This window comes from Panthera pardus, unplaced genomic scaffold (assembly GCF_024362965.1).
Source record: "Panthera pardus isolate Hobbes unplaced genomic scaffold, ASM2436296v1 HiC_scaffold_24, whole genome shotgun sequence".
Lineage (NCBI taxonomy): Eukaryota > Metazoa > Chordata > Mammalia > Carnivora > Felidae > Panthera > Panthera pardus.
The window spans coordinates 25,451,159-25,465,229 of record NW_026526810.1 but is presented as its reverse complement, the minus strand read 5'-3'; the positions used below and the strand labels follow the sequence as shown (position 1 = coordinate 25,465,229).

At 38.6% G+C, this 14,071-nt stretch overlaps 1 protein-coding gene across 8 annotated transcripts in view; it reads left to right on the top strand.

The window, feature by feature from the left end:
• Positions 1-14,071, top strand: part of NEO1 (neogenin 1) — a 235,847-nt gene that overhangs the window by 179,749 nt on the left and 42,027 nt on the right. For all 8 annotated transcript variants that reach the window (XM_019441532.2, XM_019441531.2, XM_019441528.2 and 5 more), the window contains exons 9-13: positions 1,589-1,743; positions 4,208-4,356; positions 4,729-4,867; positions 10,518-10,567; positions 11,480-11,627. In XM_019441532.2, coding sequence (XP_019297077.1) covers positions 1,589-1,743; positions 4,208-4,356; positions 4,729-4,867; positions 10,518-10,567; positions 11,480-11,627 — 641 coding nt within the window. The remainder of the gene's footprint in view (positions 1-1,588; positions 1,744-4,207; positions 4,357-4,728; positions 4,868-10,517; positions 10,568-11,479; positions 11,628-14,071) is intronic.

Sequence of the window (14,071 nt, the reverse complement as noted above, 5' to 3'; positions counted from 1 at the left end):
ATGAGACACTCACTTCAACTTAAAGTAAAATGGTGCCTCCCCCAACTGTATTTCTCAAGATAGTCTCAGCTTTTTGTACAATTAACTTTTTGTTTGAACTTTTATGTACAGAGTGAGCAGAACAGACCACCTGTGCTCTCACAGGGAGCTTTTTTTTGGTGAAGTGTAAAATACCAGACAGCAATCATTTGTGATCAGACCAAAGGTCAGAAACTTCAAAGTGTAAGAAATCAGCTCATATCCTCCATTTAAATGTTGTGATTTGGAGGGTTACCTGAAGAGAAAAGTACCTGTATGTACCTCAGGTGTCTTAGAGCAGTAACTGTTCCCATAGTGCTCTTCTCCAGTGGACCTCATATAGAGACAGACACTCTATAAGTATGATGTGGGTACTGTTTGTTTGTTTGTTTGTTTGTTTGTTTGTTTGTTTGTTTTAAATTAAAATGAGGTAGTTTTAAAAAGTATAGAAAGCTATTGAAAAACACAAATATCTGAAATGTAAATGTTCACATACAATCAGGCCAATTGACATACGGTCATGTAGAACTAAATTAATTTTAATCAGTGATTTCAGAGAAAATTACCAATATTTTAAAGTAAGAATTTTAATTCAATAGATTATATGGTTTCAAGTAATTTCTTCCACAGAGTAGTTTTGGGCCTTTTTTATTACTGTCAGGATAGATACAGAGCTCTCCTTACATGATCGGTGATCCATAAAGGCCAGCTATTTGTCTAATACAGTGAATTAATACTTCAGTATTTGTTGAAAACGCTTGTGTCATATAAATTAGTTTTTATTATAGTACATACAGTAGGCTGAGCATAATTATGGACCCAAGTGTGGACACACAGACCCTGAGGATAGAGAAAACAAACAACTGCTTTTATGTTTTCAGTTCATAGCACCAGACCACTGGATTCATTTGTCCTGTTTGTCATAAAATTTGTCAAATATTTCAAATCAGTTTGGAAATCATTCAAAAAGTATTTGTTTTAACAAATAAATTATAAAAATCAGTATCAGGATTGGCTTATTTTAAAAATTGGATTACTTAGGATTCATTTAAATGTTTAATGTTCCCAACTTTAAAAGTGTTAATCTCTAGTTTTCTTTTTATTGGGTCTTTTATCCAAAATATACACAGACTTCCTTGATATTTTCTTTGATAATTGGGTCATACCTGTAATCAGCTTCTGTTTGTCTCCCTGGAAATCACTCCTTAAAAACTCAATGATTCCTAAAGCCTGCAAAATTGATGACCAGCTGTCCCATTTGAAATGGCAGTGAGAAGATCCTTGTCTGTGCCTTCTCTGAAAGGAAGTTGTGGTTATGACCTGCAAAGTCAGTCATGTTTAAGCAAAATGTCAGTAAGTTATCAGGCACGTGTGACATTGTTCTTTGCCAGTGTCTGTATTCTGTGCCCTGTTCCACCCCAAAGGTTTGCTTTTTTGAGAGTTCATTTGACTTCAATTAAGATTTTGATGTGGTATTATATCTATAGGACTTGCAGTGAAAATGAAACCGCACATTCTAGAAGTATTCCTAATCAATGCTGTTTCTTTCCAAACCCCTCTTTGTCTAAAGGGAACGTGTTGAGAATACCAGTCGCCCGGGAGAAATGCAGGTGACCATTCAAAACCTAATGCCAGCCACTGTGTACATCTTTAGAGTTATGGCTCAAAATAAACATGGCTCCGGAGAAAGTTCAGCTCCACTCCGAGTAGAAACACAGCCTGAGGGTGAGTCTTCCACCTGTCTGTTGGCCATACCTGTAGGTAGACTTATAGCAAGGTCTGTCTTCTGTGTAGCCTTGCATACTATAGCAAGTGCAGAAAGTACCAGTTCCTTGCCATCAAGGACTTGTGAATTAGGGCAGATAAAATTAATTCCCATCAAACAGTAGCAGATGGTGTAAGGCAATATGATTCTGCCGAGACACAGTCCAATTTTATTGATCCTGTAAGACCTACCTCAGATGTCTTCTAGCGTCTTTCCTCTGATCCTTTCTATCTAATATTGTACCTCTATTATTCTAAGGAAAGTAGGCAGCACAATCTTTTGGTCAAGGACTTTGATTAGGAGAAAGAGGTGAAATAAGAATGTAGGTGGAAGGGGAACCTGATTCTTTTGAGGGTATTTGAGGGATGGAAAGCGACTATAACACATTTTGGCAAAAGACAAGTTAGCAGAAAGAGACTTACACTTCATTTGGAGGTGCTCAGCCTGTGGCGGGCGAAGGTGTAAGTGTTGGAGTCAGTCCTCAGAAAATATTTCACATGTTTAGCTGAACAAACCATCTGAAAATGTTTTCCATTTATTATGCCACTGTGCAGGTTAAATGGAAGAATTTCTTAGTGCCTTTTAAGGATAATATTGCTTATGTTTATCCAGTGAATATATTGAAAGTGATTTCAAGGGAATTGGGGGACTGTTTTGTTTTCCTTTTCCTTTGATAAGTTAGAGGAAAGTTTTCCGTAGCAGGAGAAGTGTGACAAATCCCACCTGTCAGGCTGCACAAAATGATGCTCTTAACATTAAATGAATAACATGATTTATGACTAAATAAAGAAACAACTGTCAGAATAACCACATTTAGGTTTCTCTACTTTGGTAGCGAAACTGTCAAACTGTGGTGCTGTTATTTAAGAAATCCAATTTGTTTTACATTTTGCTAGTTTTTTCCCCTTCTCCTAAAATCTAATGGATTCTGTTGCAGAAACACTAGCACCAGAGAAATTGTTTTCAAATATAGAATGTCTACCAAAGTGTAGGTGTAGGCAACTTCCAGAATTTGTGTATAAATTGGAACTGGCGCCTATCAGACAAAAAGAATATAGTAAAAAGGTATGGGAACTGTTGTAGGAGGTAGAGCTGGACAATCAGGGGACTAACCATCCCACAGAGGGTGTTGTAATAATCTCCTAACTGGTCTCCTTGAGTCCAGGTGTTAGAATCAGAAAGTGTGCAACTCCTGGCCCCACTGCTCACTAACTTTCCCATCATTTAAGAACGATTCTTAATCTCAACCTCATGTGTAAATAGGGATGACAGTAGTATCCCTGTCATGTGAGTTTAGTACAACGATTAAATAAGACATAATTGAAATTTATGTAAAGCGTAAAGCACTTTAAGCTGGACTGATTATAAGCAGTCAGTAAATGGTAGCTATTTTTAAAATCATTATTCTTTTATCTAGTCTTATTCCCATACTGTTTTTCTTCCATGCATGTGTTCACATGTCCTTTCTAAATACAGATCTGATCATGTCATGTCATGTTCCTGCTCATAATTTTTCAGTAATTACCTAACACCTACAACAGATAATTCAGACTCCACAGCAGCACATTAGAAGCTCTTTGGCTCGTGTCCTCCTTTTAAACATTCTCCCTCCCACATTTATTCAGTATTCAGCCTGAACCACATTACACTGTCTTCTCACGTCTCATCCCCATTGAGTGGAATAATTTTCCCCTTGGTGTCTGAGAAAGCTGTTCCTTCTTGCTTCCCAGAAGTCTTCCCAGTCCTTCCCTTGCCTCCCCACCCCTCCCAAAGCAAAGTGTATATTCTCTTTATGTTTTTGTGACAATCACGAAATCTGTTAGCACTTGTGACATTATTTGTAACACTTATATGTCTGACTTCCCTCTAGACTGGGAATTCTTTGCGGGCAGGCACCCTGTCCATCATCATTTTCCCAGTTCCTGGTAAAAAAAAGGCGCTCTCTTTTTTTTTTTTTTCTTACTAAGTTTTTTACTTTAATCCCAGTATAACTAACATACTTATATTAATATGTTTCAGGTGTACAATACAGTGATTCAGCAGTTCTGTACATTACTCAGTACTCATCATGATAAGTGTGCTCTTAATCTCCAGAAGGCTCTCTTTTTGTGATGGCTGTTTTTGTGTGCCACAGTCCTACTGAAAAATTAGGACTTTATAAACCACAGGAAAAATTCTGCAATGTTTATTTTTTTCATTGAATACATTTGAGATACCTCACAGATCATTTTTGGTTATAATTTGAGTCATAAACAGGGCAATGCATTTAATTATATATTATCCTAAAGCCACTTCCATCAAAACGTTTTCTCAGTTTTTATTATTTTTAAAAACATGGCCAAAATGACATTACTGCTGAGAATGGTTATTGAGGAGTATATTAAATTTCACTCATATCTCACTGTCTCAAAATTTTCCTTCTAGTTCAGCTTCCTGGCCCAGCACCTAACATCCGAGCACATGCAGCTTCACCTACGTCCATCACTGTCACCTGGGAAACACCTCTGTCTGGCAATGGGGAAATTCAGAATTACAAATTGTACTACATGGAAAAAGGGACTGATAAAGAACAGGTATAAGATGAAGCCATTTTTCAATCCATTGATTGGAATAGTGGAGTTGAAATATATTTCCAAAACTCAATACTTGCTTGTCTAGAAATCTGAGAATAAAAAAGATGTATATAGGAAATGAAAAGTCAGCAGACTCTATTTCTTTGTACCAAGTTTTATTCTGTATTTTTTATCAGCAAGGGTCACTAAACAACAAGCAGTATTTCCCAGTAAATTGCCAGTGTTTATGATTATTCCACTTTGTTAAGTAGCATTCTGTAAAAGAGATAAAAATCTGCATTGTATCAAATATAGAATTTGTATAGCTCATTATTTCACAGCATGTCTTTTGGCTTGAGTTGTATCCATGGAAATTGTTTTATTTTATTCAAGGATGTTGACGTTTCAAGTCACTCCCATACTGTTAATGGGTTGAAAAAATACACAGAGTATAGTTTCCGAGTGGTGGCTTACAACAAACATGGTCCTGGAGTCTCCACACAAGATGTTGCTGTTCGAACGTTGTCAGATGGTGAGTCTTTCTTCCTTTGGAACACGTGCAGTGCTTGGGGGCCCTGGTGGCCTAGTAGCAAGGTCATGGGCTTTGATGACAAGAAGATTCAGTTCAAACCCAGTTCTACCCCTTTTCTGGACTTCAGTCACTTAACATGTCTAAGCATGCTTCCTTACGTGTAAAATGTAGATAATACCAACTTCATTGGTTTGCTGTAAAGATTTACTGAGACAGTACAGAACATGCAGTGCCTGGTACTAAATAGTTTCTCGTGTTTTTATTTTTGTGTAAGTAAATGGTGTTGCTTGTTCGTAACACAGACCACTCCAGGACCGATGGAAGGCTGGCTTCCTTGACTTAGCAATCATATTTGTGTTCTGAATGGCTCTTTTTAATTCTGAGTATTTTGTGACAGTTTCATTTCTGTCTGCATTTTGAAGCTAACTTATATTCGTATAACCATGACCTGGAGCAGTATTTTTCAAACTACAGCCTGCCAAGGGCATTGAGTAAGTTAAGACCAGCATTTTTAAAAAAATATTTTTATAATAGAACAGAAGATAATGGCATTTATAACAATTAATAAGTATATGATGTATTGTTTTCTGAAAGTCAGCAATATTTTTTAAGAATCTGGGCCAGTTTGTTTATAGAATTTTCCTTAGTTTGGATGTGTCTAACAGGAAAATCCTACCAAAAAAAAAAAAAAAAACTAAACTGGCCTGAATTCTTTTTGTTTACTTATTTAATTAAAAAAAAATTTTTTTTTAAGTTTATTTATTTTTGAGACAGAGAGAGACAGAACATGAGCAGAAGAGGGTAGAGAGAGAGAGGGAGACACAGAATGCTAGGCAGGCTCCAGGCTCTGAGCTGTCAACGCAGAGCCCGATACAGGGCTCGAACTCTCATGTGAGACCATGACCTGAGCTGAAGTCGGATGCCCAACCAACTGAGCCACCCAGGCACCCCTGGCCTGAATCCTTAAAAAATATGAGTCTCATGAAAGAAAAGGTGGGGGAGGACAATTAAAAAAAGTATAGAGACTATTCAGAGAAAAAAATGGGGAGTATCATGGGGCACCTGGGTGGCTCAGTCAGTTGAGTGTCTGACTTCAGCTCAGATCTTCATCTCCCAGTTTGTGAGTTTGAGCCCCGCGTCCGGCTCTGTGCTGATAGCTCAGAACCTGGAGCCTGCTTTGGATTCTGTGTCTCCCTCTCTTTCTCTGCTCCTCCCCCACTTTCTTTCTTTCTGTCTCTTTCTCTCTCTGTCTGTCTCTCTCTGTCTCTCAAAAAATAAATAGATGTTAAAAATGGGTGAGGGGGGTGCCTGGGTGGCTCAGTCAGTTAAGTGTACAACTTCGGTTCACGTCATGATCTCGCGGTTTGTGAGTTCAAGCCCCTTGTAGGGCTCCGTGCTGACAGCTCAGAGCCTGGAGCCTGCTTCGGATTCTGTGTCTTCCTCTCTCTCTGCCCCTCCCCTGCTCATGCTCTGTCTTTCTGTCTCTCAATAATAAATAAATAAGTGTTAAAAAATTTTTTTTTAAATGGGGAGTATCCTACTATAATCTAGGTTAAAGAAGAATAAAGACATGAAATAAAAAACGTGTATTATCTTCAACTGGCTTCCAGATCTGGGAGTAAAATTAGCTATAAAGGGGGGTGTCTGGATGGCTCAGTTGGTTAAGCATCTGACTTCGGCTCAGGTCATGATCTCATGGTTTGTGAGTTCGAGCCCCACATTAGGCTTCTGTGCTGACATCTTAGAGCCTGGAGCCTGCTGTGTGTCTCCCTCTCTCTCTGCCCCTCCCCTGCTCACACTCTGTCTCTCTCAAAAATAAACATTAAAAAAATTAGCTATAAAGAATAATATTGGTACAATTAGTTAATGTTAGGTAGGCAATTTTAAATATTAGATATGTTACATAATTTTTTTAATTTATTTTTTTAATATTTAAAAAACTTTTAATTACAGTGTAGTTAACATACAGTGTTGTATTAGTTTTGGGTGTACAATATAGTGATTCAGTGATTCCATACACAGTGCTCAACACTCATCATGATAAGTGTACCCTTAATCTCCTTCACCTATTTCACCTATTTCCACACTCAGCTCCCCTCTGGTAACCAGAAGTTTGTTCTCTGTAGTTAAGAGTCTATGTTTTTTGTTGTTATTGTTTTGGGGATTTTTTTTTTTTTTTGGTTTGTCTCTTGTTTTCTTCATTTGTTTGGTTTCTTAAATTCCACACATGAGTGAAATCCTGTGGTATTTGTCTTTCTCTGACTGACTGACTTCACTTAGCATTATACTCTCTAGCTCCATCCATGTTGTTGCAAATGACAAGACTTCATTCTTTTTCATGGCTGAGTAATATTCCATTTTGTGGTTGGGTGGTTGTATATACATACCGCATCTTTATCCATTCATCTATATGTGAACACTTGGTATGCTTCCATTGTTTTGCTATTGCAAATAATGCTGCAATAAACATAGGGGTACGTTTATCTTTTTGAATTAGTGTTTTTGTATTCTTTGGGTAAATATCCAGTAGTGAAGTTATTGGGTCATACGGTAATTCTATTTTTAACTTTTTGAGGAACCTCCGTACTGTTTTCCAGAATGGCAGCACCAGTTTGCATTTCCATCAGCATCGCAAGAGGGTTCCTTTTCTCCACATCTTGCCTACGCTTGTTGTTGTGGTTTTGATTTCAGCCATTCTGACAGGTGTAAGGTGATATCTCATTGTGGTTTTGATTTGCATTTCCCTGATGATGAGTGATGTTGAGCATCTATTCATGTATCTGTTGGCCATCTGTATGTCTTTTTTAGAGAAATGTCTGTTCATATCTCCTGCCCATTTCTTAATTGGGTTATTTGGTTTTTTGGTTTTGAGTTCTATAAATTCCTTATGTATTTTGAATACTAACCCTTTATCAGATATGTCATTTGCAAATATCTTTTCCCATTCAGTAAATTGTTTTTTAGTTTTGTTGATTATTTCCTTTGCTGTGCAGAAGTTTTCATTTTGAAGTAGTCCAATAGTTTATTTTGCTTTTGTTTCCGTTGCCTCAGGAGACAACATTTTTCTAGAAAAATGTTGCTGTGGCTGATACTAGAGATTACTGCCTATGTTCTCTTCTAGGATTTTTATGGTTTCAGGTCTCACATTTAGGTCTTTAAGCCATTTTGAGCTTTTGTTTGTGTATGGTGTAAGAAAATGGTCCACTTTCCTTCTTTTACATGTAGCTGTCCAGTTTTCCCAGCAACATTTGTTGAAAAGGCTTTTTCCCATTGAGTATTTTTGCCTCCTTTGTTGAAGATTAATTGACCATATAATTGTTGGTTTCGTTTTGGGCTCTCTGTTCTGTAGATCTGTGTGTCTGTTTCTGTGCCAATATGATACTGTTTTGATTACTGCAGGTTTGTAGGTTAATTTGAAATCTGGGATTGGATACTTTGGTTGTTTTTCAGGATTGCTTTGGCTATTCAGAGTCTTTTGTGTTCTACACCAATTTTAGGATTATTTATTCTAGTTCTGTGAAAAATGCTGTCTGTATTTTGATAGGGATTGCATTAAATTTGTAGGTTGCTTTGGGTAGGATAGACATTTTAACAATATTTATTGTTCAATCCATGAACACAGAATATCTTTCCATTTGTTTGTGTTGTCTTCAATTTCTGTCATCCATGTTTTGTAGTTTTCAGAGTACAGGTCTTTCACCTCCTTGGTTAAGTTTATTCCTAGGTATTGTTTTTGGTACAGTTGTAGTTGGGATTGTTTTCTTAATTTATCTTTTTGCAACTTTATTACTAGCATAAAAATGCAACTGATGTCTAGATAATATTTTTGGGTCAAGATGAAATTTTCTGAATGTGATTGTTTTATAGTTTTGTTGGAGAACATCCTTGTTCTTAGGAGGTACGTACTATATAGTATTTAGGAGCGAAGTATGATGATGACTGCAGCTGTTCCTCAGATGATTCAGAAACAGTACGTAGATATATAAATATGCAAGTATAAATATAATGAGAGAAATAAAGCAGATGTGCCAGAACATTAACAATTTGTGAATCCAAGAAAAGAATATGTAGAGATCAATATCTTATCCTTGCCGCTCTTTTCTGTGTGCTTGGCATTTTTTCAGGATAAAAAGTTGGGAAATATAAATACAAATTATAGTTTGGTTAGCCAACTACATAAGCCATTTGGTCAGGACTTTTGAGAAAAATTGAGAGAAAAATGTTTAATGTAGGCTTTTAAACTTACACATGAACCAGTTTCAATGCACTCATTGGCATGCTGACTACAGTGCCTGTCATGGGAACTGAATGTGTCTGAGCATGGTGGTTAAGGGCAGCACTGTGGATTAAGACCATTCTTTCCCTACATTAGCGAAGCAAGTAACTCGGTCAGGTTCACTGCCCTGAACCTCATCTATAGCTTTCTCATCTATACCATGGGAATGATTATAGAAACTCCTTTGTGGGATTGTTGTAAGGATTAACTACCTGCCATGTAGGAACGGGCAGCAAATCTTAGTCATGATGATGAAGAAGATGAAGACACCAGCAACAGCTATGTTGGCTGCCTCTGCAACTAAGTCGGGTTCTTAGCCAGGAGATGATTGGAACCATTCATAGACTTTTTTCAAAATGCACTGGAGTCCTACTCGAGGCCTTCTCTGCCTAAATCTCTGGGTTGAGGCCTGGTGTACTGTGTTTAGCACAGGATACAACGTTGAGCAAGAAATAGTGTCTGTCCTCCAGAAGCATATAGAGCAGTGGGCACTGAGTCATATATCTGGTCACCAAATGTCAGAGAAAGGGAGACAGAAGTTTCCATGGATGCATTAGGAGAAAATGAGCTAAAGTCAGCATTTCGTGAGTGAAGAGGAAATTAATCAGGTTTACTTAAATTCTTTTTGCCTGCTGTAGTTACTACAAAGGGATGCTAGAAGGTGTGTGGATCATAAAATTTGAGAATGCCCTGCCTTGTGTTCTCATACATGAGAAATTAAAGTTATGCAGCTATTTGTTTAACCAGCAGTCCCAAACTTGTCACATCAAAATGAGTGTTCCCTGCAATAGAATTTGTCTTGGGAAAACAGATGGGCCCTTTACTGAAGCTGTCATTGTATATCTCTCTTTACTCTACTTGGGAATTGGCTTCAAAACCAGTTTAGGAACCCCACAAGAATGCAGAGCTCACTGATTTATGCACCTCATATTTGGGGCTCATAACAACATTACCCAGTACATTTACTCGCCATATTCGTTAGACTTGTTTCCAGAAAATTTGTAGCTCTTCCCCTAGGTAAAGATATGCTATCACCAAGAATATTCAGAATGATATGTTGAAGGTTCAGAATGTATATATGGGGTCTAAAAAAGTTTAAAGTCAATGTCATTTCCTTGAAATGACTCCCCAAAGGTGCAACCTAACTTGGATATGGGGGACTTTATATGAATGTGTCCCTTTTTTTTAAGTCAGTCAAATATGGCCACACCTTATCCACATACTTCTATCAACATGAGGGCATTGGCAGCTAGGTTTAGACCTGCAAGTTGTATAATCAGTGTTTGAGATGCACATTTGTATAAAGTCTGTCCAGGAATATCACATGATGGGTAAAAAAAAAAAAATTTTTTTTTTCTTTTTCTGCCTGTCCAGTTCCCAGTGCTGCTCCTCAGAATCTGTCCTTAGAAGTAAGAAATTCAAAGGTAAACTTTATGTTGCTATTCATTTTTACTAGCATACTATTAAGTCTCAGGAGGGCTTGTAGACAGGGAGAGTCTGTGTCAAAAGACTTGTAATCAAGCAGAGAAATAAGGTGTCGTAGATAGTCCACCTGCCAGTAAAGCTGAATTCGGAAACTGACTCCAGGATTTTCTGTTTAACTTTACTGCCTTTCTCTCATGCCAAAATTACTATAGTCTTTCTGCAGATGTATTGCAGTTATGCAAATCATGACATTATAAATCTCAGCAGTTCAGATAAGGTAGAAAGAAGTAAGTTTATGATACCATAACCCCTCAGTTCCATGCGTTGAGCCCAGTGCAAAGCCGAAGGTGGACATCTGTCAGAGCGTTGCATGTGCTCAGACTCCCTCATAGTCAAGTCCCTGTTCACTGAAGACCACGTGTGCCTCTCAAAGACCCAGAGCCCCTTCTGGGCTCACTGACACCTGAGACACTCAGTCCTTTCAAAAAGTACCATAGGACCCCTTTTCCTTTCGTCAAAAACCACTATTAACAATTCCCCTCTTGAAGAGTTTTTGGCAGAAATTGCCCAACTTCAGCTGTTCCACAGTGGAGATAGAAGAGAGCACCTTACACCTAAACCATAGTTTACTTTCTAATCCATGTGCCTCTGACCTTATATTTTCCTTACGAAAACTTTTCTGAGACTTTTGCCTAATGTATAAGGGCCCAGAACATACTACCTGCAACTGGAATCTCCCCACTCGATCATTAAAGATTTTAAAATTGAAAAGTAATTTTGAGTGATCCTTAAGCAAAACTCTGAGCACCCTGCTGCCTTTAAAATGTCAGTGAATTCAGGATAATAATATACAAAACAGGACCAAGCTTTTGATAGATTTGGTCTTTTCCCAATATTCTTGTCTTCCCCAGAGTATTGTGATTCACTGGCAGCCACCTCCTCCAGCCACACAGAATGGTCAGATTACTGGCTACAAGATTCGCTACCGAAAAGCCTCCCGAAAGAGTGACGTCACTGAGACCTTGGTACCTGGGACACAGCTCTCTCAGCTGATTGAAGGTAAGCTGCCCCGCACGTGGGCAGAAGTTAGGAGACAGCGTCTTTCTCAGGAGTTGAATTATGTTAGTCTAATGACCACTCTGAGCTGGTGACTTAATGTGAAAACAGTGCAAGAGAATTAATTCAGTCTACTTCTGACCTGATAATCAAGTTAAGGAAAATAGTATTAAGTGTTCTGTTATCTGAGTCTTGAGATTGTGTTCGAGTTTCATTTCTTCACTTGGGGTTTTCTGTAGTCTGCACATTTTCTTTTTTGAATATATAGATACAGATCTTCCTTGACTTACAGTGGGGTTATGTCCCAATAAACCCATCAAAATTTGAAAATATCCTAACTCGAAAATGCATTTAATACACCTAACCTAGCAAACCTCATAGCTTAGCCTAGCCTACCCTAAGCATGCCCGGAACACTTACATCAGCCTACAGTTGGGCCAAACCACCTGACGCAAAAACCATTCTATAACAAATTGTTGGATATCTCATGTGCTTTATTGAATACTGTACTGAGAGTGAAAAACAGAATTTTGTAAGTGTATCAGTTGTTTACCTTCGTGATACAAGGTTGACTGGGTGCTGCCACTGACCCCACCCAGCATCACAAGAGAAGACTGTGCTTCATATCACCAGCCTGGGAAAAGATCACAATTCAGAATTCAAAGTACAGTTTCTACTGGATGTGTATCACTTTTATATCATTACAAAGTCAAAAAATAGTAAGTCGAACCATCCTAAGTCTTAATTTTTTTGTAATCTCAAAAGAAGGTAAAACAAAGCTGTCTAGCTGTCAGCAGAGGTCTACATAACACGGACACCACTCATGTATATGTGGCCTGAAGCAACGTTTGTGAATAGCTATAGCAGTGTAGCAATCATTCTACTACTTGCTACATGATAAGTTTTAGAAAGTTCTGTCAGGGATAGCTCCTTTTGGGCAGTTTTCCCTTTTTGTGCAGCAGAGCAGGTGGCATAGTTGGTAAAAATGGACCCTCTTGCGTCTCTAATATGGATTCCCTCTACAGATGACAGAATGCCGCCCCCCCCCCCCCCACTTCTTTCCTCAGGTAGGGGAGTAGAGTGGGCTCGGCAAGGACCAGCTGGCTTTGCAGGAGAAGCATGAGAAGAAACATGAAGTGCTTTTTGCTCTTTGGATATTGGGACTATGCTTACAAGGAACAGAGATAGATGCCCCTAAGAAGCCATTTTGGGGCTTCCCAGCAGAGCTGGTAGAAGAGAACTACAAGAATTGGAGATATTGTCGCCATTATTTAAGCCCTGAGAATTAGTTTCATCTCCCTTGGGGAGCTCTCAATTTCCCTTACATTGCTTCCCTCCTGGGGAGAGAAGCGTGACATCAACCTCTTTGCTGTGCCCAAGGGGTCACGTTCTTGGCAGAACCAAGATCTGGGGTCAGGAAGTGTAATGGTAGGAATCTCTAACAATTAATTGAGTCTCTGTAGTGGAAACTTTGCTCTGGTAATCCAGCACGCTTTTCTCTTTACTCCTCAGCTCACAGATGGGATTGACTTCTTTCAAAATAGGTGAATGTTTGTCTCTTAGGGTAGCTTTCAGTCTTTTAATTTATTCACGGGAACCCCACAGCTCTAAGCTTCAGCGTGTAAACACAGTTGAAGTAGTGTTGCTGAGACATCTCACAGAGGAGCATCTTCTATGTTCTTAAAAATCAGTTTCTGGGGGCGCCTGGGTGGCTCAGTCAATTGAGCGTCCGACTTCAGCTCAGGTCATGATCCTGCAGTTCACAGGTTCACGCCCCATGTCAGGCTCTGTGCTGACAACTCGGAGCCTGCAGCTTGCTTCAGCTTCTGTGTCTCTCCCTCTCTCTGTCCCTCCCCTTCTCGTGCTCTGTCTCTGTCTCTCTCTTTCTCAAAAATAAACGTTTAAAAAAATGAGAAAAAAAAAACGTATCTGATTTTATACCAAATACAGATAACATTTCCCATCTGTAAGGCCTTTATTTTGAATATTTAGTAGTAGATACTTACTGTGTACCAGGTACTGTTCCTGTTACTAGTATAAAAACAGAGTGTAGTCCTGGACCATGAGGAGACTATTCATTTTCTCAATGAAACATTTGACATGTAAGCCAAGTAATCACCTTCATGTTAAAAACAGCTTTTTCTTTCTTTTTTTTTTTAATAATTTTTTTTTTTAACATTTATTTATTACTGAGAGACAGAGAGACACAGAGCGTGAGCAGCGGAGGGGCAGAGAGAGAGGGAGACACAGAATCCAAAGCAGGCTCCAGGCTCTGAGCTGTCAGCACAGGGCCCGATGCGGGGCTCGAACTCACAAACTGAGATCATGACCTGAGCCGAAGTCGGTCGCTTAAACAACCAAGCCACCCAGGTGCCCCCAAAACAGCTTTTTCTTTATCGAGAAAATCCTTGGATTTTAAAATCATATATGGATTCATTTGTTTAATG